Source organism: Lutjanus erythropterus, chromosome 5, assembly GCF_056507025.1.
Source record: "Lutjanus erythropterus isolate fLutEry1 chromosome 5, fLutEry1.hap2, whole genome shotgun sequence".
In the NCBI taxonomy this organism is placed as follows: Eukaryota; Metazoa; Chordata; class Actinopteri; order Lutjaniformes; family Lutjanidae; genus Lutjanus; species Lutjanus erythropterus.
This window is the reverse complement of record NC_139321.1, coordinates 28,209,187-28,235,944: the sequence shown is the minus strand read 5'-3', so window position 1 is coordinate 28,235,944 and position 26,758 is coordinate 28,209,187. Positions and strand designations below refer to the sequence as shown.

The 26,758-nt window shown below is 38.2% G+C and overlaps 1 protein-coding gene across 5 annotated transcripts; it reads right to left on the bottom strand.

The window, feature by feature from the left end:
* Positions 1 to 1,118: 1,118 nt before the first annotated feature.
* Positions 1,119 to 26,136, bottom strand: septin6 (septin 6). Of its 5 annotated transcripts, none has more exons than XM_084719533.1 (11): positions 25,998 to 26,136; positions 24,057 to 24,171; positions 21,198 to 21,393; positions 18,932 to 19,118; positions 16,112 to 16,273; positions 14,670 to 14,766; positions 12,791 to 12,959; positions 11,081 to 11,213; positions 10,120 to 10,310; positions 9,103 to 9,155; positions 6,594 to 6,951 (listed from the first exon to the last, which is right to left on the bottom strand). In XM_084719533.1, exons 1-10 carry the CDS (start codon positions 26,025 to 26,027, stop codon positions 9,152 to 9,154), a joined length of 1,284 nt encoding a protein of 427 aa, XP_084575659.1. In that variant the 5' UTR covers positions 26,028 to 26,136; the 3' UTR covers positions 6,594 to 6,951; positions 9,103 to 9,151. The 5 variants fall into 5 exon arrangements, with proteins under 5 accessions (XP_084575657.1, XP_084575659.1, XP_084575658.1 ...); XM_084719532.1 differs by lacking the exon at positions 9,103 to 9,155 and adding an exon at positions 8,724 to 8,770; XM_084719531.1 differs by lacking the exons at positions 6,594 to 6,951; positions 9,103 to 9,155 and adding an exon at positions 1,119 to 1,800.
* Between the last annotated feature and the right edge of the window lie 622 nt (positions 26,137 to 26,758).

The window sequence follows — 26,758 nt, the reverse complement described above, 5'->3', positions numbered from 1 at the left end:
CTGACACCAAAATGTTACTTTACACTCAGAGTCACGTCCAAAGATCATAGGTAATAAACAACAAGTCTCCACTTCAATACACAAAATATATCCTTATAAATTATATAAATGCATGAGTATTTTTTTAATTAATACTCCTATCTGGGATTCAGTTCAACTCCACCTTATACTAATATTTGGCAAAAAGGGAGCTGAAATCATAGGACAGAGCAAATATACATTAATAATAATAATATGCACCATTTGAAGAAAACAGCAATGAAGTTGACTGCGAGTTATTAGGGGATCAAAACAAGCAGGTCAAAAAGGTCAAAGATCACAGCAGTATTGAAATAAAAAAAGATGCATGCAAAATATAGAATAGGCTGGTGAATATTAAAGCACAATGTGTAATAATAAAAGGCCATTGCATGTGACCTCCATGGTATTCAACAGTGACATGTAAACATGGGCGCCATCAAATCAAGTGCTTAGTATAAAATATTGCTTTGGCCTTTGTATGATTATGACTCTAAAGCTGGGTTGCACCAACAAAGATTCATTTTTAAAAGCAATTAAATCATTGTTTAACTTTAATGTTTGTTTAACTTTTCAGCTCGCTTAAAATGAAGAGCAATTAAATTTAAACCTGTCTTTACCCATCTTGCACCAAAACTTTAAACTCCACCGTGATCCAGTATTAACTTCAAACTTACACTTGAGGAGGTTTAACTTTTAAATTTCCTGCCTTTTTGAGGTGGAATGAGCGAAAGTTCCTTGAAAAAAGTTAGGGGACAAAGTCAATCCAATTTAAGTTTATCATGCGTCTTTATTCATTGCAGTTGATCATTCTGCTGACTGGGATTAGAAATTAGAGCTCCTCTGTCAAGCCATCATATTTAGGCTAACTAACTGCTTAACTAGCATGCGCAACATTTTTTTTTTTTGTACTTTTTAGCTAGCAAATAATATGTTGTTTGCTGATGATGAAATGTTCAGGAATTAAATGTTTTGTTAACATTTTAGCTAGGTAAAAAACTAAAATTCTTACTTTTCTTTATTTTATATTTATTTGTTTATTTTAATTTTGGTAAGAAAGCTCCTCCATATTGAGTCAAATTTTGATTAAATCATTAACTTGGTTTTAGATTCGCTCATTTTAAACCCAGTTTTGCAAAAGCAATTTCAGATCAAGTGGATCTTTATTGGTGCAGCTCAGTCTAATTGAATTTTGCCTTTTTAGTTTGATGTTCTCATAAACTGGAAGCAGCAGATCTTCATTTCAAACTGAACTAGACTGAAGAAAACAACATGACTAACTCATATACTGTCATCCTTACACATAGTGCATTAAGTGCCTCTGTCCTTGATGAGTTTATTTTTTAAATCAGCAAGCTTTGATGTTTCAGTAGCATTTTATTCTTTCTCACGTTGTACTAAGTATTCTATTGAAAAGATGAGTGCATAGTGCAGGTCATTGCTATTTTGTTTCAAGTAAAGATCAAATAATGAGTTCTGTGAATGTGTGAACCCCAACTGATGACTTCTATTAATGACTCTTTATATACATTAAGACATACTGTAATAGCAGATTCAATAAACTGTGCCCGGTTCCCAACCTGCCTGGGTTTAGAGCTTCATTAGGTGGTCAGAAATACCATGCGAGTCCACATAAGGCCATAATCAACAAAAAGGAGATGCAATGAGGGAGAATAAAAAAAAGGTTCATACAGCGAGAGAAAACAGGAAGAGGTAAAGGGTGCTTAGTTCTTGCTGAAGCTGCAATCCCCTCTTCAGGTGGTCAAGACAGATTAAAAGAAGCTAAAGAGACAAAGAGAAAGAAAGAAAGCAGGCAGTTAGAGAGGTGGCAAAGCAGAAACACTCACAAAAACACGAGTCAAGCTTGAGATTTAGAGGTGCGTCGGATATCAGATAGAAAATAGATTTAGGTTTGATTAAACCCCCTGAAATCATAGTCATTCAAATGAGACATTAAGCATAAAATCATGAGATTATATTGTGCCCACTTGTGCTGCTGCTGCTGCATGATTTTAAAGGGACAGTTCACCCCAAAATCAAAACTACAGATTTCTTCTTCTTCTTCTTCTTCTCTCTGGCCTGTAGTGCTGTTAATCGATCGAGTTCGTTTTGGTGTGAGTTGCAGCGTTTTGGAGATATCGGCTGTAGAGATGTCTGCCTTCTCTCCAATATAATGGAACAAGATGGCACTCGGCATGTGATGCTCAAAGCACCAAAAATTACATTTGAAAAGCTCAACAGCAATTGTCTCTTTCCAGAAATCATGACCTGGTTACTCAAGATAATGCACAGACCTTGTTGTGAGCAGTTTCATGTAAGAACCACTTTCTTTCTACTGAACTTCAGCTCTGAACCGGATCACTGCACTGAAGGAAAGAAGGACAGAATTGCTCGGGTCTGCGGATTATCTTGAGTAACTAGAAATTTCTGGAAAGAGACATTACTGTTGCAGGGTTTCTGCAGGTTTCAACAAGTTAAATTTAAGACTTTTTAAGATTATTATGAATGTAATTTATGTCCAGTATTTTCTTGCACAAGACGCAGCAGGCTTTAAATTTGTTTTCAACCGGTTTCAACCAAGCACGAATGCTGCGCTCAATACAAATGTCAGAAGTCAGAATTTCCCACTAGCTGAGTGTGGTCTGATAAACTCTGACCAGGCTGCACAGTTAAGTGGTTATTTAATGTGTTAGTGGTTATTGGTTCCATGTTACTTTCGTTTTGTAGTTGTATTACAGTGTTATCGACACAAATTCTACCCGAAAACACATTTAAAAGTGAGACTGAAGTTATTGCAACTTAATAAAAGTAACATTAAAGGGATAGTTTGGATTTGAAGTGGTGGTCAACACACCCCCAGTTTGGAGAAGGAGCAAGGAAGCTAAGAAATGTACTGTCAGCAGCAAAATGTGTTTTAGCTACTTAAAAAAGGTCCAGGTAAAAAAAATCATTATCAGTTGTAGTGTACATATATTTGGAATATTTTCACCACATTCCTTTGCCGTCAGACAGCCTCTTACCTTGCAGAACATGGCGGCTGCCGCTCTTCCGCTGCCTCGATCTGTTGGTGTGTTTCTGATATTGTGTGACTTTGGTGAATCTGAACTAAACTTTTAAAACACAAAAGTCACCCAATAACACAAACAAACTATCAGATCAAAGCAGTGGTGTACCAGCAACCCCTGTTTTCTACATGGTCAAATGACTGATTTTGCTTATGGAGTTTGGTTGTTTGGAGAGAGCGATATCTGGCCTGTATAAGGGCAGTTTCCTGAAAAGGCAGTCTGACAGCAAAGCAGTGAAAATATTCAATATGTAGCACAAACTTAACCTGATACAGATTTTTTTTAGGTGGACCTTTTTTAAGTGGCTACATGACCTTCTGTTCCAAACCCTGTAATATAAAGACAACAGATAAGTATCTCTTATGAACCCACTTCAAATAATCTGAACTATCCAATCAATTTATAAGACCTGTCAAGATCATATTCAAGACATTTTAATGTCCTAAAATTCAGATAGATTAGATTAGATTAGATTAGATTAGATTAGATTAGATTTTACACATTTTAAGGACCTGCAGAAACCCTGTGTTTTTCAAAAGTATTTTTTGGGCACTTTGAGCACAATAAACCAAGTTCCATAATATTAAAGACAAAGCAGACATCTCTACAGCAGACCCATATCAAAACGCGGCAACTCATACCATAACTATTTAGATGGATAAACAGCACTACATGTAGGAGGAAAAGTATGCATTTTGGGGTCAACTGTCCCTTTAAACAACAAATGACTGTATTAAGTGTTATAATTCCACACAGTTGTCTTGTGAATGTGAACACCATCCAAATATGACAATATATGAACATGTGAGCATGTAATCTCCATCACAACTGAAGTGGGAAAAGTGTTAGTCACAGCAAAAATAAAAAAAAAATTACACATATAATCATAAGCAAAGGGAAAAATAAAGCAAGAATTAGACTGCAGGTGGTGAGGTTAGAGCTGCATAAGACACAGATACACATTAATCAATATTATAGCAGATAAAGCAGGTAATGATTAAGAAACCCTGAAGGATGGGGTCCACAAAGCCTCTGGTCACATTTGAGGTACTCAGTACCCACAAAGGCTGGTTCCCTTAGCAAAGCTTGAGGGGCTGAGGACCTACTCAGTGCAGAGCCAGGGATTACTGCAAAGGAAGAGTGAAACCACACAGACCAGTGAGCGGAGAGTTAGGAGGAGGGAACGGCTCTTCTTCCCTGGATGTATTTTGAGCCTGGTATCATGAGGAATCAAAGCGGTTTTATGCAGCAACGTTTTCAAGCCGAGACAATTTTCTCTGTCATAAGACAATAAAAGCCACCTTGAAGTGGAGAAAAACATGGAATAACTGAGGCCAACGGATGCTTTGTGATACTGAGCACAAAAAATAAAACATACCTGAGGATTTTAAACAGATAGGACCAAGAAGCAACAAGAATTTTGTCCTCCAGAAATACAGATGTGAGTGAATTAACAATTAACAATAATCAACTTAAACGCTAAATAATGCAAATGAAGAATACCCGCTTTTCTCACTAAACCTTCATAAAATCTCCTTATTTACAGCAATAGTTGTTATACACAATGAGTATGGCTACAGTTGTAATATTTGGTGAAAAAAATTGGCCTTTATTATTTTCTTTTGATATAATAATTCTTTTATGCATAACACTGATACAAACACTGGTCCCTGCAGGACAATGGACATGAAGATGATGATGACTGACTTTCAAATGTGCCTTCATAGTAAGTAAAATAAAAAAGAAAGTTACAATTGCACTGACAACATTAATATATATACTTAAAAAAACACATCACATTTGTGTATAAAAAAGTGCAAATGTGAAAGCTAAGACAAGTATGCTCATAACACATGACAATGAATGAGGTATGGGAGAAGTGGCAAAAGAGATTAGGCTCACAACTACTCATGCATCAGGCTAAAGTGAAACAGCATCCGCATAAGGGACATAAATACCAAAACACATTCAATACTTACTGAAAGTCTAATGTATATATGGCGGAGGTAATAACTGGAGTAAGCTTTAAAGTTATATTCCTTTAGATTTTCATGAAATAAAATCTACTTTTTGATAACGCTGATGGATTTTTTTCTGCAATAGCCATTCAATGTAATTATCTCTATATAATACAGACTGCTGCAGGGACGACACATTGTTGTAGGCTCCGGTTCTCTCTACAAGAATCCAATCAGATTCTTCCATTAGATTTTGGATGAGCACAGAAAATAAGCTCTGCTGCAAACAAATGATTTGTTTAGCAAAATAATCTTCAAAAATCATAAAATTGATGTTCATTTGTGAAGTAAATTAAGTTAAGCGTGATGACATTTAACCTCTGTAGTCTCATTATACCATTTATTATAAACCACCACCAACTAATTGCTGAAATAGTACTCATTCCTGCAGCACTCTATAGTCGCCATAGTTACTGGCAGGGTTTGCCATTCCTGAGAAGTGTTAATTTTGCCTGAGCACACTATGAGAAATTAATAGGACATGATCCATGCATGTAAACCAGTGTTACTCTACTTGTCTCTCTCTCCTGCAGCTGTATGAAGTTACAGCTACTTCTACTTCCCTACTGCTGCTTCTCCAGCATTCAACTGACAAAATAAGGGGTGACTCTTATTGTGAAGCAGTCACAGGGAACAATGTATTCATCACAATGATTGAAGCACAGATCAAACATGCATTTTTTAGCACTATTTAGCAACAAATCACTTTTAAGTACTCGGAGTAAATACTCCTGTCATGTACAGCAAGATTTTAGATTGCAGTTGCTCATAGCCTGATGGAAGCAGGGTAATGTGAGTTTATTTGGTTTGGCTATACACAGACACACCAGTTATTCTTTTGTTGCTTTTATTTTAGCAGCTCAACAAGTGTTTGATGTAGAATTAGACCCCAGTCATACAGGACAAACTGGTGGCTTTTGCCTGATACCTGGAGCTATGTGACTTTACCAACTGTAGTTATGATTTGAACAGAAAACAGCAGCCTTAAGATTTTGTCTGAGTTGTTAGGACTTCTGATTCGGGTGTTGCCTAGCAACAATTTAGGAATCATGCTGCTCTTCTTTTTGAACAAACAACTGCTTCAACAAAATAAGTCAGTGCAGCAACCTGCAAAATGCGCTCCATCTGACCCGTCTCTAAAGCCGCACTTGCTCTTTCCAAGGTAACAACAGGTTTTGCTAGATCAACCAGGACTGAAATCTTAAGAGAATTCTAACTTTAAACTAACAGCAAACTAGCTTAACCCCAAGCCAAGGACTAATTACCAACAATTTGGTGGTAACTGTTTACAATCTTATGGCAAGTAGTTATTCCATGTAAAATATAATCACTTAGCTCGTTGCAGAACCTTTAATCTGAAGTTTTATAGAACTTCTTAACATGCTTGCATTTATTCTCATCCATCTTTCTTCTTCTTTGACCACACAAATGTACTTAGGTCCCGCCGTCTGATGCATGTTTCACTTTATGCTTCAACACATTTCTGCCCATCACAACAGTAGTCATGTATGTTAATATTAAAAAAGCTCACTCCATCATGCAAAGAATCACTAAATATAAAACAAACATGGAATGCATTTTTTGTAAATGTTTATAAAAAAATACAAGCTGAATAATTGCTTGTTCAAAACATACAATAGACAAGCAACATTCAGCAAAAAAAAAAAAAAAGGTGATGTCAAACGGCTAGCAATGCCCAGCGTCTTCCAGAGAGCGGGGGGGGCATGTGGAGGGTTGAATTAAGGGGTGAGGGTTGGGGTGGGGAGGGGGTACTGTAAAGGATGATGGGGTGGAAACTCATTCACAGCAGGATGGCCACAAGGGAACACTTTTTCTACAGGAATCCTAAGCTGGAAACAAGAAAGAAGGGCTGTTATTTGAGTTAAAACATCATCACGATACACACACACACACACACACACTGCTTCACATCAGTGACATCACAGCAAAATTAATGACCAGATAGCACCTAGAGATCATGCTCTCAAGCAACTTAAAAAGTCTGAGTGTAAAGAGGTTAGGGTGCAAGTACAGTTGCCTATTTCCTGGAATTAGATAAATAAATGATTTTATTTCCTTTTTTGTTCTGCCACTGAGCTTTAAACAACATATCTGATCGTCATCTAACATCAGCCTTTTTTTCATCCCCTTTAAAAGTCCTGAGCTGCTTGAGGAGTCCACAGACTGCCAGACAGATGTCTTCGTTCACTGCTGCTCTCCCCAGCGGTTGAGTCTCAACAACATCTCTCTCTGTGGATTTGGTTTTGTAACCACTCAAAGAGGGAGGGTCGTCATATGGCAGCGAGACCAACAAAACATGTCATCTTTCAGAACAGAGATGGGCCCTGAGGCCGTTTGCTGCTCTGGCGTGACCTGTTAGTCTCAGCTCAGCCTTGAATGGCTCTTTGTGCGATTGCAGGGCCATGTGGGGAAGGACTTGGGAGATCCACAATAAAGGAGACTGTTGTGGATTTAGGGAGGCAGATGGGGCAGTACATCAAATGGGTGTATAGGGATCTAATAAACTGGTTGATTTAGTAGCTGGCACAAGGACGGTAAACACAGCCAGCTCAAGGATATGATCGACGCGGATGTTACCAGTGATGCACTGTAGGCCTGCAACACTCACACATTTGAATTACTATATCACATTCAAATAACGTTTAAGAACAAATTAAATGCATGTGAGTTTAGCTCAGTGGTTCCAAACCTTTTTTTTCTTAAGGGACCCCTTGGATATTTATTATGAATATTTTCTATTATATTCAATACATAACAATAACAGTACAAACCAACTAATAAACTGCACACTGAACTCTACTGAACACACTAATTGCAGGAAGTTTGTGTAAATATTACATCAGAAGTGAGTGTTCTTGATATTTTAGCAACAATCAATACATACTTAATATGCTTCTTTTTTGACAAATATAGGGTTTTCTTTTTGACCATTCTTGTCTGTTGTTCTATTAGTTCTTTGGTTGTTTTCACTGTACTTTTTTGTTTCAGGATGAGGCTGTTTGTGCTGCGAATACAGCTTTACTACATTTTTTTAAAATGTTTATCTCTTAAACAATAACCCAAACTTTTTCGATTTCATTTAGCTTTCTTCACAGAAATGAATGAAGTGTTGAGATATAGACCTACTGTAGATTTTTTTTTTTTTAAGTTTTCTTACAACCCTTAAAATCAAGAAGGCCACGTAACTCCCCATCAAGCCCCTGGAACCAGTTATTTAGACTAAACAGCTTTCATTTAACCATTTGTTAATCGCTTAATTATGTTTAAAGTCTAATGTGAAGATTCAGAAAAGCAATTGTATGCATAGCCTGTTCTACGGACAAGATCACAGCACAATATTTTTGACCAAATACCTCTATCAATATTCACTGCCACACTACTGTAGGGATGATTATTACTATACTATACTACTATACAGCATCCTGACTGATTAACCTGAATGAATTCTAAGTTGGGTGATGTTTTTTTTCCTAACTTGTATTTTGCAGTAATTCTTTATTCATGTACATGTAATAAATTAAATTAATTTGCTCTAACAGTCAATGATACCTCCTTTGTATTTTGATTTTGTCCGTGGTGTAACTCAAGAAGGGAGTCTTACCAGAAAAGGTGCCTCATGCAGCATGCAGCAAGTGTGGGAGGAGTTAACTGGAAAACATTATGGATGCAACATAGGTGACACATGCACTCACAGGGAAGATTCACATCTACACAACAAGCACTAATAAGTAACTGTCTTCTGGGAACTGAAGAAAACACTCAACTTAATCCTGAAGGTTGAATACAAACAAACATTATTATTAAGCGCAAGACCTGTTTAGTCAGTTTTAATCAGTGACCCACAGACAGACAGACAAAGCTAAAGTGGCACAGCTGCCCCCTTTTGGAAGAGAAATGTTCCAGGCAGAGCTCATAGAGAGAAGAAGAAGTGGCTGTGAAGAAAAGACATGTAACAAGGAAGAAAATAAAGCAACGAGAACCTTCTCAGTGCAAGTGTCTTCTTCCTTTTCTAACAGGCACGGCCGTACATCAGCTTCAACACAAAAACCAGGAGTTGATTACCAACAGGAAGGGGCCAACAATGTCAAAGTCATAACACATCTGGTCACAGACGCTGCCTCGAAGCGTCAAACTTGTTGTAAAAAAACGGTCACATACACTCATGTTTTCATGAAACTACTGATATTAACTGTTGGAGAGAGCCGCAGAATTAATGTCAGTTATACCAAGAAACGAAAACCAGATGAGCATGATTACAAAACAACAGCTGATTCAAGTTAATGGGATTGCACATTAAATGTTAAGAGAGCTTCAATAAAGTTATTTAAACAAAGCTGTATTTAACTGCTTTGCTTTAACCATGCAGTGTAATGATTCACTCATCAAACTATGCTGACAGTTGGCAACTTTTCAGCTATTTAAATGAGGACAGCCAGTCATTTTCACAAGTCTCTCCCCCTCTCTGTTCCTCTTAATTTTCCACACTGGTGATAAATTATGAGTTCTGGTCAGCTTTCAGCATATACTCTGTTATTTTATAGAAATAGAGAGCAATGCAACAGTCTAAGAGAGTTCTTAAGCTTACCCAGAGCCTTAAGCTACTGTATGAATTCAATTATCCAAATATCAGGTGGATTATTAATGAGTGGTGACAGAGAAACTCCTACGCATTTAGTGATATTAGTGGGACAGACCATAATTAAGTACTATCTGCAGCTCATGTGCACAAAGCGCTCAGGAAACAGCTACTATTTTAGTCTAATGCACAACAAAAGGGTTTACCACAAACAACTGCTCACATATTGGCAACTGTATTCTTGTAATGATGTGTAACATAAATCTTGCAGACTAGTCTACGTACAGAACCCAGAAACCAATGAAACAAACGATCAACATCCTGAAACGTCCCAAGATCATAGCCTCCAGATCTGGTCTGCTGCACCTAAGATGTAAGGACAGATGGAAGGAAGGCCCAGGAGGAAGAGAACAATACTTACTTTTTCCTCTCTTTGTCCCTCTTGAGTGTGGTGGAGCCCCCTGCCTGCTGGGCTTGGTTCTGCAAGAGCTCTGCAGCAGTCTTTTTCTGTTTGAACATGTTGAGCTCGTCGTCCAGGGACTTCTTCTTCTCCTCAAGCTTCTTCTTCTCGTCCTGGTGGAGCTTCTTCAGACGGTCAAACTTCTCATGCAGCTGTGTGGTGGTGACAAAAGAAACAATGCTTTATATTACTTCAGACAAGAGCAAAGACTTCCTTAAAGTTACTGGCTACATTAATCAACAATAGGCTGCTAACTATCTAATTTAGAGTCTTATATATTTTTCTATATATACATTATTAAACATCTGAAAAATACTAGAGATTAGTTTCAATACAAATTCAAAATACTGTCATTTAAGTTTTCTTTCCTGATATTGGTTTTGAATTGGGTGTGCTTGCAGAACACAGGAGTTTCTGGTCTATCGCTGCCTTGATCCACAACAAGTAACATCTGTATGGATCCGAACTAAGGTGTTAAAACAACGAGGACACGCAATAACAAAACAAACACATTGGGGCAGTGGTAGACCAGCATCACCTGTGTTCTGTAAGGGAAAATGACTGATGTCACCAGTGGAGTTTGGTTGGTTTGGAGAGAGTGATAGTTGGCTTATATAATGGCTGTCTGGTGGCAGAGTAAAGTGGTTAAAATATTCTAAATATAACACACAACTGATTTAGGTGGATCTTTTTTAAGTGACTAAAATACATTTTGCTGTTTATGCTCTCCACAGCAGTACATTGCTCAGCACCCATGTTGGTACTCTGGTGGGATATATTGATCTAAACATGATCTGCTGCACCTACACAGTCTTGAGAAAATGGTCTAAACAGTAAAATGTATTGTTTGTTTTAACTAGGTTTTCTTTGACACTTCATATATGCATTTTTACTATTTAGGATCCATGTTTAATGAGGATACCTCTTTCTCCGCTTCTTTGAGCTCCGCCTCCTTCTCTTTGACCCTTTGGACGAACATTTGCCTCATTTCTTCTTCTTTCTTTTGCAGCTCACCCATGAACTCGTTCCTCTTAGCTTCATACGTCTCCTGAAGACTGGCAGAGAGAAAAGGAAAAGGGGGATAAAAATTAATAAATATTACAAGGGTCATCTCCATGTTAGGCACCATTCTGACAGAAATATCATCATATCAGAAAACAGGCTGTGGTCATTGCTGGAGGAGGTGCGAGAATTCCTTGGCCGATCACTTTCACATCTTTTGGGATTGTGCTGTAATTCGGCCCTACTGGCTCAGAGTAGCAGCTGACATAAAATCAATAACTGGTTTAGAGATTAATAATGATTTTATTTTCATGATTTCATATTTCAACCAAACCAAATGTTTGAGGGCATTCATCGATCAGTATTGGTTGGTGAACAAAATAGAAATTGTAGCTCTATTTTCCCTGAAGGGTTGTGTATAAAAGGGTTACAGTTTCTAAACAGAGTATTGATGTGGATGTAAACAGCCTTAAAATAATGCAAAGGCAAATGAAAGTCAACCACAGAGGCAACAATACATTCCAAATTAATTTTTTTGTAGTACAAAACTACAGCTGTTTTATGCTATTATAAACCAAATATCTTTGGGTTCTGGACTACTGGTGGGATAAGATGACACATTTGAAGATGTCACTTTGCTCTCTGGGAAATTTTGATGAGCAATTTTGCAGCGTTCTGAAAACCTGCCAGTTTACACCTATGGGACAAGACGAGACGATGTATCATCTTCATTGCAATGACTCTCTGTACTTTAGCTACAAACAAGCCTAAACAGCCGGCAGTTAGAGCTGGATATAATTTATAATGTCCGAAAATGTGAATGAGCAGAGAAATAGTGAATTACTCCACTACACTTTCATTTCTGGTATTAATTAAAGAGAGACGGAGAGAGACTACACTAGAAAGCAACCGCATCTTAATCATCACTTTTATGATTTAATATTTTGAACAAATTCAATTCCGATGACAAGTATTTTCTCCAAATACTCCTCGCAGACAGTAAAAAAAAAAAAAAAAAAAAAAAAACATCACTAGGAAATGGATGATTAAAGAATCCCCTACAAAATTAGAGTGGATAGGGATTATGAAAGAAATTCACAGCATGGAAAGGTTGACTTTCTCCTCGAAACTTTGTATGGATAAATTATTTCTATCTGTGTAACAATAGAAATGAAAGAGTTGAATTATGTAAAGTATGTGTCAGGATGGATATGTAAGGATCATGAGGCCTGACTTCAATCCCCTTTATCTGTTGACATCAGGGTGGACTGACCCTTACTTGGATCCTGTTACCCTTTTTTTGGATTATCACTACTGACACATAGACAAGTACTGTAGGCAGAAAGATGAGTCTTGAGGAGATATAATTTGATGTATGTTGTGCTTATAACTCATATATACATGTGATGTGACTGCACCCCTTATATTGCCTTTGTTCTATGTCCATTGTTGTTCTTGTTCACACCAAAAAACAGAACTCTGCACTGCACAACCACCAGATACACCAAATTTGTGTAATCTTGCCATAGAATAAATGGTTCTGATTTTAAACAGAAGGGGAAACTGCAAAATGAAATAGACAGAAGAGCAGAAATAAGTGTATGAGGGTGGAGAGTCTCGAGTCCACTACCTGAAGGGCTTGCTGTCAGGGTCTGTGTCCTTAAAGCCCATCTCCTCCAGTTTGCAGCGGCGATAGAGCTCATAATGGCGCGTGTGAGTCTGCTCTCGAAGGTCCTCCATATTCACTCTGATCAGCATTTCTCGCAGTTTGACGAAATCACAGTGATTCTCATTTTCCACTGGAGACACACACAGCATAATGACACATGAATGTTGTTCTCAGTGCATCAGATGGCATCCTATTCATTATGGATTATGTCATTTTCAGTAAGTGTACAGCAGCAGAAATAGACAACATCAGCATCATTTAACGTTAAATAACGTTTAAATAAACGTATTAGAGCTTTAGAGAGTATTTTACAGACTCAGTAGTACCAACAGTACAAGTTCAAACAGAATAGTTTTCATGTCCTGTGGCTTGTCTATTGATTTTGTGGCTGGACTGAGCACCACACTCCCACAGACCATGTGACATCATGTGAGTACACATGCTGTGTGTGGTAAACAGGCCCAATGTCAGGTAAAGCCTCCGGCCAGAAATATTATTCAGTGCAGTCTGTAGGCATTAGGACAGCGATGTGTTTTTCATTGTTTTGGCTGATATCCAACACATTGAATTTCAAATGAAACAATGACTGTGAGCGTAAAGTGCTGACATTCAGCTTCAGGGTGTTCATCATATCCATGTTGGATAAACAGCATTGAAATCATAGCTTTACTTTCCCAGAGGAGCTGTGTATAACAAGGGCTACAATTTCTACACAGAATGTGTGTAAAATAGGGTTGCAAATTTTGTGCATTTTTTGAAAATGCTAAATAATTAATAACATACAAAACATACTTTTTTCCCTCATTTTCACAAATACATTTTAATCAATTAAATTTCTAACAGCTATTAATCAATTAATGTTTATTCATTTACATTTCTAGTTTAGAATATGGATGTAAACAGCCTACAATTAATGCTAAGACAAATGACAGTCAACCTTAGAGACAAAAACATAATTTAAATTCAATTTGTACAAGTACAAAACTAGTAAAGCTAATTGATTAGACATAAAATTAATCTGCAACTATTTTAGTAAATGATTAATTAAATAATTACGTAGATTAATTTATTCATCAAGCTGGTTTTAGCATCTCTAATGTTTGGATTTTCTCCTTTTTTCTGTTTTATGTCATTATAAATTGAAAATCTTAGGTGTTAAACGGTTGGTCAAACAATATGAGACATTTGAAGATGTGACCCTGCATTCTTAGAAATTTGGATATGAATTTTCCACTACTTTACGACCTTTTATAGACCAAGCAATCACTAAAGAAAACACCCTCCAGATTAACTGATAATGTAAATAAGTAAGTTGTAAGTTGCAGTGTTATATTAAACCAACACAAAACTGTCCAGATACTTATGGATTGCACTACACAGGCCTAGTCCTGGTAAATCACCCAAATAACCACATGTATATACACATACACTTCATAATATCACCACACAGTTTAAAGCTCAGCAGTACGAGGCTGGAAAAGCTTCAAACAGCTTAAAAGCAGGTCAGTATAACTTTGCCAAATACTGCTGTAAACTAAAAGAAATATTGTGCCTGCTATTTGCAATAAGTTACACACACACTCTATTATGGAAGTAATCAATAACAAATTGTCATTGACACAAAATTTGTATGAGGTAAGAGCTGCTGAAGCTCTAACATACTGTCCAATGTAATGGCAGAGAGGGTGTTGCAGCTAAATGAGGTTATATAACTGGTTATCAGCTTGTTCGCAGCAGCTGCTGGAGCCGAGGAAGAATATAAGGGGAGGGGGAAGCTGCTGCAGCTCTGATGAGAGAGAGCGTGCTCTCATTTCCTGTGCAGGATATGACCTCCGCTTACCCTGCACTGTCCCCCAGGGGTACTGCCGGGCCTTCACCATCTTGTTCCCAATCTTCACTTCCTCTGTGCTCCCTACCACGGCAAATGGCAAATGGCTCTGTGGGGCAGAGGGAAAAGAAATGTTTGGTGTACGGCAAAACACACCTGAGAGCTCAGTGGATTCTCCTGAAGTTCTCATCATAAAAGAACCTACCATATATCACATTTCATTATTCAAAGATGACAAAATATTACTGAAACTATTTTAGGACAAAATCTACACAGTGGGGATGTATTTCTAAGAGGCCACATCACTAAGAAAACTGAGAAAATGTATTATTTCTATTTATATAACTTGGTAATTCAGAGTTAATTTTCACAGACTCCAAGAAACAGCTCTGACAGGAGGATGTCTGACCTTTTATAGGAGCGGAGTCGTCATCAGACTGTACAACAACAGCCAAGAGGCAATGGTCTAACACAATCAGTTAGGGAGAGTTAAGGCATTTCCACAGATCAGACCTCATAAAGAGCTAAGTGAGCCTTGGCTCATCTGTCAGTGAACACAGGCCCTTTCCCACACTGCAGGCTTCCTGCAGAGCGAGCTGGCTGAACACACTACTCCCCGTGCGGGCCGGTTTCCTGGCAGCCTGAGCAGACGCAGACAGCGCCTGTCCTGGTTTGACATCATATGTTGTTTGTGCCGGTAACACATAACAGAATTTATCTTAAAACTGACAAATGAGAAATGTGTTTGTGTAAACCTCTGCTTTTCCTTCGAGGGATAGTTCAGATTATATTAAGTGGGGCTGAATGAGGTAGCGATAGTCATATTTCGATAACGTGTTTTAGCCAGTTAAAAAAAAGGCTCACAGATCAGTATCAGTTGAAGTATATGCTATATTTAGATAATTTTCACTGCTCGACCTTGCCATCGCACAGCCTATTTCCACAGGAAACCAACATCACTCTCCCCAAACCAACCAGACTTCATTAGCAAAATCAGTCATTTTACCTTGCTCAATCGGGACTTGCTGGTCTGCTGTTGCCTTGATTGGCTAGTTTGTGTTCTGGTGTGACTTCAGGGTTTGAAAAGGTTTGTTCTTATTCACTGAAGTGACTGAATGACACAAACATACTAACAGATCAAGGCAGCAACAGATCAGCAGCTCCTCTGTTCTGCAAAGCAAAACGCCTGATTTTGACAAAGGAGTCTGGTTGAGCATGAGAGAGCGATATTAGGCTTATATGACTGTAGCTTCCGATCTAAAAAGGCTTTCTGATGGCAAAGCAATGCAGAAAATATTCTAAATATAGCATACACTTCAAAAAAAAATCCAACCCATCCCTTTAGTATGAAAATGGGGTTTCAGTCTAACCAACATGACTTTATACATCAACACCAGTAATATATTTTGTGTTATAGAATGTGATGTAGATAGAAAGCCAGTAGTGAGCCTTACGTTCATGGTAGAGTTGATCTCTGCCACAGACTCGTCATCAGTGGGGAACTGGTAGATCTGCACGCCGTTGCTGACCAGCTCACTTGTGATTTTGATTTTGAACTTGGCCAGCTCACTCTTGGAGATGGCATCCGACTTGGCAATGATTGGGATAATGTTGACCTGCAGTTGAGAAAATGAGAAATGACACAATGACGAGGCGCAGGCGATGCTCTCTGATATGCAGCTAAATATAGAGCGGCTTGTAGCTTGTCTGTCAGTGGCAACTTTTCCTCACTACCATTTGTACAGTCCAAACTTGGAAAAGAGTGGAAGTATTTTTAAAAGGGACCAAAAGGTTGAAGACATTACATATTAAATTATTCAAGTCTTTTAGAAGTGGTAGCTCCAACTGAACAGAATTCAGGCTTATAAAAAAAATAAAAATAAAATGTAGTATATTTTTTACCCCTTTTAGTTGCTAGAGAAGTTAAAATGCAGTTTCATAGAGGAAAGGGAGCTGAATAACCTGTCCTCTATTCATCATTTCAACATGCCGCTGTCCCTCTCTCTAGGTCCAGGATGTCTGCAATTCTGCCTTTGTGTATTCCAGACAATGACACATTCTTAAGCAGAGAGATATATATAGTAAATGCTGCAAAGGGAGCAGCAGGCCTCCATCTCCTGCTCCAGATCACTTAGAGGGATGGTTTGGATTATTTGATGCAGGGTTGTATGAGGTACTCATCAGTAGTCAGTGTATTACCTACAGGTGATGCCCACTGGCACACCCCCAGTTTGGGGAGGCAGAGAGGATCAGCAATACAGAAGCTGAGCAATGAACTGCTGTGGACAGGGTCAGCAAATCAATATCAGTTTAAGTTAAGACTATATTTAGAATATTTTCACTGCTTATACTTGCTGTCAGACAGTCTTTTCCGATGAGAAACCACCATTATACTAGATGAATATCATTCCCTCCAAATAAACCAAACTCCATATCACTAACTTTACCTTCCAGAACATGAGAGCTGCGGAACTTAGACTGCCTCCATGTGTTTGTTTGTTCCTGTCATTGTGTGACTTCAGTGAATCCAAACTATCACTTTCAATAATCAAAGTCACACAATACGTAAAGACTGAGGTAGTCGTAGACCAGCAACTCCCAACTTCTGCAAAACAAAATTAGTGATTTCACATATGGAGTTTTCTTGATTAGGAGAGCGCACTATTTTTTACGCTTGTATAACAGCCGTTTGGTGTTGGAAAAGGCTGTCTGACAATTTTCTAAATACAGCATACACTTAAACCATTAATGTTTTCTAGGTGGACTTTTTCTAAAGACCTAAACTAGGGCTGCAACTAACAATTATTTTTATTTGATTAATCGATCAGTGATTTTCTCAATTAATCGATTAATAGTTGTTTGTTTCAGCATGTCAGAAAATGATGAAAAAATATTGATCGGTGTTTCCCAAAGCCTAAGATGACGCTCTCAAATGTCTTGTTTTACTCAAAACCTGAAGATATTTAGTTTACTGTCATAAAATTAAAAAATATATATATATGTTCACAAGTAAGAAGCTGAAAACTTTTTTTCTTAAATTCTCCCAACTGCTTAATTAATTAATAAATAGTAGGCAATTAATATTATAACTGATTAATAACCACTTAATCAATAATCTAAACTACCTTTTGTTGCCGACCCTGTCCACAGCAGTCCATTGCTGAGCTTTTATGCTCGTCCCTCTCTGGTTCTCAAAACTATGGACGTGGTGACCAGCATCTCTGTAATATGCGGCAATACACTGACCATTGATAACGTCTTCATACAATCCTGCATCAAATAATCTGAATTATCCCTTTAAAAGCTCTCCAAACATGGTGTTAATCAGACTCAATTGATTTCAACAAACTTTAGCGAGCTGAAAGAAACACAGAGGGATAGGGAGGAGGAGAAAACAGGCAGGGTCATTCTCATATCTGCACTTACAACTAGCGGATGTAAAATGAGACTTTCACTCCCACACAACTATTTTCTACGCGCCCTGTTGCCTACACAATCCCAAACTATTTGCTCTGTGAGCGGGGGCCTCTTTGTCTTACAGCAAGGCATGCTCGGGGTCATGTGAACAGAAATACTTTAGCCTGGTGAGGATTCACCGTCTTGCTCAAAGACACTTCAGCAGAGTCCTGTTTTGAGGTGAACGTGTAAACAGAGGAGGCTCTGCTCGGGATGACGCTGTAGTGAGCTCGTGCCAGAGGGCTCAGCTGCTCTGGCACACACTGAGCCGACTCTTTGTACAAAAAACCAGGAGGTCCATGCAAATAAGCTACTGCGGAGAGGAGCTCACAAAAACGAGGCAGCGGTCACTGAGCCGACTGCATTTCACAGTTGACCTACACCGACGCAACGAGCAGACCAGAGACGATCTGCATACAGGCAGATGGCCTGGAAAAGGTTTATGACTCATGACTAGAGTAGATAGATCAAATGCTGCAAACAGGGACACAGTGCCAAGGGATTTACCTACAATACATCTATGACATGCTACAGTAAGTCCATCTATATTCATAGGCAGTTATTCTTTAACATTATTCTGCTCCAGCAACTGAACTTCCCACTTAATACTAAATAAAAACATTACAGACACCATGGCTATAAAATTTTCTAATAAGGTGTTTGATGCTTTTATATCACAAGAGCCTTTACTGAACCCTAACACTTGCTGGAATTTATTTGAAAAGCAACAAATCAACAACAATTAATCCAACAGGAAACTTTTAGACAGAAAAATGGCTTTTGGCTGGTGAAGATAGTTTGATGAAGGTGAAGCGTACCTTGCTATCAAGTTTCTTCATTGTCACCAAGTCCAGGGATTTAAGCGAGTGTCCTGTGGGGGCAATAAAGTACAGGCAGGCATGGATCCTGGTGTCGTGGTAACTGTGTAGCGTGCGCTTGATTTTCAGCTCCTCCTGTAGATATGCTTCAAACTGGGCGTCAATGAACTCCACAATAGACTTGTAGCTGTCAGGAAAAGGAGAAACAAAGAAGAAATTTGAGCATTTCTTTTCTTATACACTATTTATTAGGACATGTCCTGTTTTGCTACCAAAGAAAGAAGAAATTTAGAGTCATCTGCTTCTGTGCAAAGAATCCAAGTTACAGTACATCTAGTCTCAGGGGGTGGGGGATGGGGGGTGGGGTAATTTGTCTTGGTGGAGCATTTGCATGTGGGAAGGCGTGCTCTCACATTAAAATGGCTAAATCCCTGCAAAAGAAAAGGTAACAGCTGCTTGCTTGTTTGTTCATTCATACCGTTAGTAACTAGGTCAGAGTTAGGGTATATATATCGGATGTAGATATAGAAACACCTGTGCTCTGTAAAAGGTTCCTTATTGTGTAGCCAAGAAATGTAGACCTCTTTCCCCGAATTTTGAATTTGGAGGAAAGAGATATAAAGTATAAAAGTATTCTTTGAAACTAGCAATACCTTATAATCTACTGTGCACTTTTTAATTGTTTAATTATGCATTTCAGTGACTCCCAACAACTCCTAAATCTGGAAGTTATGATGAAACCACATCGTTTTTCCCACAAATTTGTGTTCAGTTAGTCATCCATTACCAGGTAAAAAATGACTTGATCAAAACCACTATAGCTTGTAAAAAACAAAGGGCCAGGCAACGATAACTTGTTTTTGAAGACTAGATACGTTTTTACTAATAATATTCACTATTAACTTGATCTATTGTTTGCCAATTGTCCACCCGTGGTCGAAGTAAAATGTCACAGCTCATTAGGGCTGTGTATTGACAGGAAATATATACAGATCATGATACAGGGGTTAAGAACCAATACATTGTCATACTGTAAGTAAGGCGAAATATTGCTATCTTTTTTTTCCCCTTATTTTAGGGAAACTGCATAACGGTGCAAAAAATGTGAGTTAAAAAGTTTACTTTTTATGCAGTCAGGACAGTGAAAATAGGTAACAACCCTGCTATTTAGTGGTCGGTGGTTTAAACCCAACAAAAATGAACCACTGCCACAAATCTTGGCATGTTTTCTTACACACCTACAACTCACACTGTAAACCAAGGTATTCTGGCAAACATATACCTAATATTTATACTATGTCAGCAATTTGAGAGCAACTTCCTGTTCAGCTCTTTATTTTTTAACATAACAAGTTGATGTAACCCATCATCGGTTTTTGCCCCTGTGGGGAGAAACTGTCTGATCTGCAGAAAAGGTGCAGTCTGAGTCTAGTTTTCTGGATGACCCAGGTTTAAGGGCTGCATCCATTTGAGAGGGTTAAACCAACATTTTTATTGTTTTAGTTAATAAATGACAATAATGATAAATAGATTGTCAAAAATATCATTAATATTCTATCTATAGATTGATATAACAATTATTTCAACATTACAAGCAAGCCTGACTAGAATATGCCCTTAAAATGGACATAAGACAAAGATGTCTGAGTCTTCCCAGCACACACACAAGCTGACACAAACACAGACAAACATAGTTTGTAGGATATTCTGACAGTTCACATGACTATGACTATGGACCTATATAAAATGCACCAAGTCCATGTTATTTCCTCTAAGATTGGCAATTTGATCTGGAACAAAGTGTAAAACCTGGAAACTACCGCATCCTTCCCCTTACAGAGGGTTTACTCACCCTAGAATTACCTCACGAGCAGAGTTAGCAATTACATTGTGGACAGCAAACTTGGTAACAAAACCATCTGTTTGATTATACTTTCAGACAGTGCTCTACAGCGCTTAAAACCTTGTTTTACACCAGAGGAAGCCTCAGTGCTGTGCCAGAAAAGAAAGCTTCTGTTTCTGGTTTCTGTTTCTAAAAGCTGATACTGTGAAACTACTTGAGAGGGAGGCTTGAGGGTATGTTTGCAGGTTCAGGACTGAATGAAACCTGAGCACTGATAAGGCTCCATGCTCTCACAGAGTCATTGTGTGCCAGGAATGTTGTGTTTACAATCAAGAGTGGATTTCTCCTTACAAAGACAGAGCCTGTAAGAAAGAGCTGTATAGAAGAACCCTGCTTTGCTGAGACCTTTCCAGACTGCTTTACCTGTCTTCTTTATTTATCTGGTCTCCGAAGCCCACAGTATTGACGACAGTGAGTTTGAGGCGCACGTTGCTTTCCTGAAGTTCGTAGGTGTTGGACTTGAGTGTGACTCCCGGCTGGTTGTGCTGGGTGGGCTCACCCTCAAACTTGGTGTTAAACAACGTGTCCATCAGGGTTGACTTCCCCAGACCCGTCTCACCTGACAACACAGAGAAAATGCATCATGTTACTGCATCAGTTCAGTCAGCTGTTGTTTTTTTTTATTAGATAATTTAAATCAATGAATCAGTTTCCATCACATTAAACAGTTCTCTTCACCCCCACTTACAGGGCAATGTCTTTTCCCCTTCATACCTCCAAATAGGGATGTTAATGCTTAATCATTAATCGATTAAATGCTATTAAGAATTTAACCAATTAAAACTGTATTAATCAATAATAATCAGTGGTATAGAAATGTTAGTAACTGTGCCGCATTTGACATTGTTTTGTGTGGCAGCGACATTTGTTGAATAAAGAAACCTAAACATAAAATGAGAAATGAAAGATTTAAAAAACTAGTGGGTGAAAAAAAATTAGGAGAAAAAAGAAATCAAAACTAAGTTGTGTTTTGTAGCTTATTATCCATTAATGATTGTTTTTGAACGATCAGTTAGGAAAAAAATTGCACAAAATTTGCAACATTACTTCCAAACCAGCAGTAATTCAATCCACTATTTCGATTAATCAATTGTGGGGTTTTTTTAAAAGAAAAAAATGTCCAATTTTTTTCTGGTTTCTTTAATACTCTGACAGCAAACTGAATATGTTCGGGTTGTGGATAAAACAAGACATATGAAGATCATACTGGGCTTTGGGAAACAGGAATCAACATTTTTCACCATTTTTGGACCAAACAATGAATCAGTTAATCAAAAAATGATTGACAGATGAATCAATAATGAAAATAATTAATTGCAGCCCTATAATTAAGTGAAATATATTAAATATATTATTTTCAAATGCTTGCAGCCACACAAACAGCAGAGCTATCTACTTATTTGCTGTTGTATTCTGTTCATTTACTGTTAGAGGCTGTCAGATGACTCAGATACAGAGCTCCCTCTGTATCTCAGAAATTCTATTTTTAATCATCACAGCCTGACCTACAGTCTAAACATGTTAGCCCATTTTGCAGGATATCTCTCTATGTTCCAAATTTCCAACCTGTCCCCCAGAATGCAAAGTAACTGATGCATCAAGGGTCCTACTACCTGTCTCTGAGCCCCGTTTAAGTCACTATAGAGACGTCTCTCATGCTGAAGGCAATTTGGCGTCTTGTTTGAAGAGGCTGAGGGCCAGAGTGGAGAGGATTGCAATCATAATAACAAAATAAAAACCCTCTTCAGAAATGTTGGTCATCTTTTAGCCCAGTGGAACCATCCATCTCCACATTTTGGATTCCCCCCTTTGGAATTTTAAACCACAATCAAATTATAATAAACAAAGATCACATGCCTTTGCCTCAAGTAACACTACTGAGAAATGCTGTACTTGTGAGGCACTCAACAGTATTTTCTCTCCTGCATCATCTTTACTTCAATGATACTTGAATGGATTGTTAATGTTTGTGTTAGAAATTTAGGATGTCATAGCACCAATATAAAATTAGTTTTAAATAAACTATGAAAAACACATAATTATTGGCCTTTCCCACTTTTCACTCCTACAAATATATATGGACTCTGTATATCCACAAAATAGCAGACAAGTTTTCCAATGGGAGGGCAAGATTAAACTATGCCACTAAAAATCGCCACCAGACATCATCAAAATCTATGAAAATGTGGATTGTAGAAGTGTAATCAGACCTCTAAATAGCAACATATCATGAAAATAGATCACATACAAGACTGTAATTGTCAACATTCACTTCTGTCTGTTACTGGTAGAGAAATATTAAAAACTGGAGCAAAATTATAATGCAGTATCATACTGATTCTCATTTTCATTCATTTGATCTACGAAACATCAGAAATATAGAAAATAGAGCTTAAAGTGTTTTTATACTGGTGTGCACAATTACACACTCTTTGTATACTATAATTAGAAAATGTAATGGGAAAAAAAAAACAAGCAAAAGGCAGAGGGAGAAAACGCTGCCAACCAATTGGTTGCACATTTCCACTGCTGCCTGTGGACTTGTGCCCCTGAAACAGAATGATTCCCAATAGCAAGAACTGTCCGACTATGTGCAGCAGGCAGTAATGCAATGTAGCCAAAAACATTTAAAGTTCTAGCCAGCATTCATTAATTCAAATGGAGTGGAAAAATGCCTCTCGATATAACACAATACAATGAAACAGCACTACCACAATCTATAGCCTTCAGAATGACCATAAAGTTGAATTACCCCCTTTCTAAAACAACTTCAGCACAAATTGAACTTCATCTCCTCCATAAAGCTCAGGTTTATTGCAGCACTGTTGCATTAGATTTCATTTGTTTTAGATGAATAAACCTAATAAACTGGCACAAAGTGTATGAGAGTGAATATTTCTCGCACTTAATGAAGCTGAAGAGACTTGTGTTGTAAACATAAAATCAAATGTACAGGCAAACATTTTACATTGTCCAACAAATGCTGCAGAAGGCTTATATTTTGTATGTTTCTAACAGTCATGCCACTGAGTCATTTCACAATAAAATCACTGTAACTAACATGGTAGCCAATCCTGACTGGCCCAAAGGAATCTAAGTGGGTCAAAAATACAGCAATATGCTTTGCATCTTGCAGAAAAGCCTGACTTTCAGTGAAGCAAACAAGTCGTCATTTAGCCGAAGGAGAGAAAGGAAATGCATTTTCACGCATGACACACTCACCAACACAGAGGATGTTAAAGCAGAATCCGTGGTTGACAGACTTGTTGACCAGCTGGTCAGGCATGCTGTCAAAGCCAACATGGCCTGCCAGAGGGACAGCACGAGCACCTTCACCCTACAAACAAAAGAAATCAACATAAAACATCAGGTATCGATCAATCACTTACCACAATATGCACTGATCATGCCTGTAAACATGTGCAGGATTCTCCTGACACAATATAAGTAACAACTCAGACTGAGGTCCTCTGGTTGCATAACATTATTTTACCAAATAATGCTCAAATTACCAAAGTTTCCTCCATTTTTCACTGTGTTCGTCTTTGAGACCGACTAAGGTGTAATGTAGTTCACTTCCTGTTTCCTGAGCTGTAACTTTCTTCCCACAGACGAGACTGAGACAAACCACAATGTACATATAAGGAAAGGTACCGTTGTTCATGTCAAGATAACTGTAAAAAAGCAAATAAGAGCTTTGACAATAAATACATAATCTGCATTACAAAATGACGAGACAAGAGCCAACGAGTCCATTTAATTTGCCAGCATTGTGCATTTCTGTGGTGTCACTTTGACTTGAACCCTTAAACTCCCAGTTTTGTCTGACTGCATTTCTATTTTCTCAGCTATTACACTGTTTCTACACAACTGACAGACTGACACCAAACACCTAAGTGTAAAAGCACTGTTGCTGTTGCATGTGTGGGGGCGTGTGGCTGCTGCTGAGCATCTCCATCTCTGCGATTCTCATTTCTGCAGCCTACGTCTACATTACGAGGTGCAGGAAAGCAAAGAATTTAGATTATATGGCAAAGCGAGAGCTCTAAACCAGCTAAACCTCAGCTAACCGGCCATTATGTGGCTTAACATAACACAATGTTGCTTTCCAGTGTGGTGGTGTAGGCTTTTCAGAGGAAAAACATTCCATTTGAGGGTCAATTTAAAATAACCGGACAAGCTGGTGGTGGTGGACAGTTGTGGATTATTTGGATAGTTGAAATTGGGTTTAAACAGCTGAGGGAGTATTTGCAAAACTGGGGTTAATGTGACTGGACAAACAGCCTTTCCTCCTCAGCTGCAAGTGCAACATTCCTGAAACCATTCCTGCTTTTCATGACAGTCACAGCCAAGTTACACACAACCGGTTTTCATTCATTGAGCCGCAAAGGGATATCAAACTGCAACCAAAAAAAAAAACACACACAAAAAAAAAAAACCTTGCTATTCTGAGCTCTCTCTGGCTTCCTTTTTCCCCCCTCCAAAACAAAAACCAGACACATTTTACCCCCGCTTTTTTTTTTTTTTAAACTGCAGACCTACATGTCTATAAATAAGTTCTCTATAAAGAATCGGGTTTGTCCATATTTTCTATGAACATCAGACAACGCCCGACTGAAAGTTAACGGGACTTGACATGAAACAACATAACGGAAATGAGCACCGGAGCTGCGCTGAAATGGGGGCGTTGAGAATGAATGGCCTACCGATGGCTCTATAATAGCTTATCATTTTTACGTGAGCTAATAACACACAGTATATACAATATTTCAAAGCCTCATATCGTTTGAAAGGTAGTTTATCAGTACAGAAAATCTGCAGGCGCTAGCTTACAAATGAACACTGGAAATTGAATCATTTTAACAAGACAGCTACGACTGACTGGCCTTGGGCCTTTACTTTAAGATTGCCAATTTTAAAAAGATTTTGAAATGTGTAATCGGATGTCTAATAGATGATTATAACCTCTTTTGTCTAGCGACGTTACGCTGAATTTTGCGTGGAATATAACAACAAAAACCCGCTGTTAACTGCCGATAGCTGACCGAAATCTATTCCAAATTACAGTATCCTACGTGGATCTAGAAACATATTTAGTGACCATTTTTCAGGCGGTCTGTAGTGGTACTGACAATGACATCCTGAGTAAAACAGGCTACTCACCGCTTGCCTCGCTATCTCAGTTGACGCCATGGTAGTAGCTGTTAGCTGGAGGACGAAACCTCTGCTGCTCTCTGTGTTTAGAAAAGGGAGCTGCACCGTTGAAGTGACGCCGAAAGACGGCCTAGTAGGAATGTACCACTGTTATACATACTATTTTATGTACGGTAGTCTGATAACTGCGCCCATAATGACCGATGTTTAGTTATGACAGTTCTAAACACCAAATACAATCTGGTGCCTGTCTTGAATATTTCTCCCCTGGGTATTATTACAATACAAATGAGCATCATCCACTGAACTCCCCCACTGGGTGTCATCATGGTCTCGTCCAGTGCAAATGAGGAGCAGGGTTGCCAGGTCTGAATGGGGCTACTTTTGAAGCGTTGCCGCGGATAATTTTTTTCTTCCGCGGAGTGGGCAGACCTATTTTTATGCAAATTACAAGAATGATATCTATGAATAAAGATTTTGAATTTATATGTTTATAGCCAAATCCTGTCAAACTTACTCCAGGGCAGATCAGTACATACACACAAGCATACATATAGTTATTTACTGTAAGTAATTAATGTTTGAAGTAACATGATGAGGTGCCTGAGTTGCAGTAAAGTAGTACATTAACCAAAGTTCATGCATATGACGTAAAACCGGTACATTATGTTGTCCGGACAGGCAGGGAGGAAGAGACGAGGGAGAAATACAGGAGTAATTGACAAGATTGAGCAACGGGTTAGTTTGTGTTCTCAAATATTTTATTTATA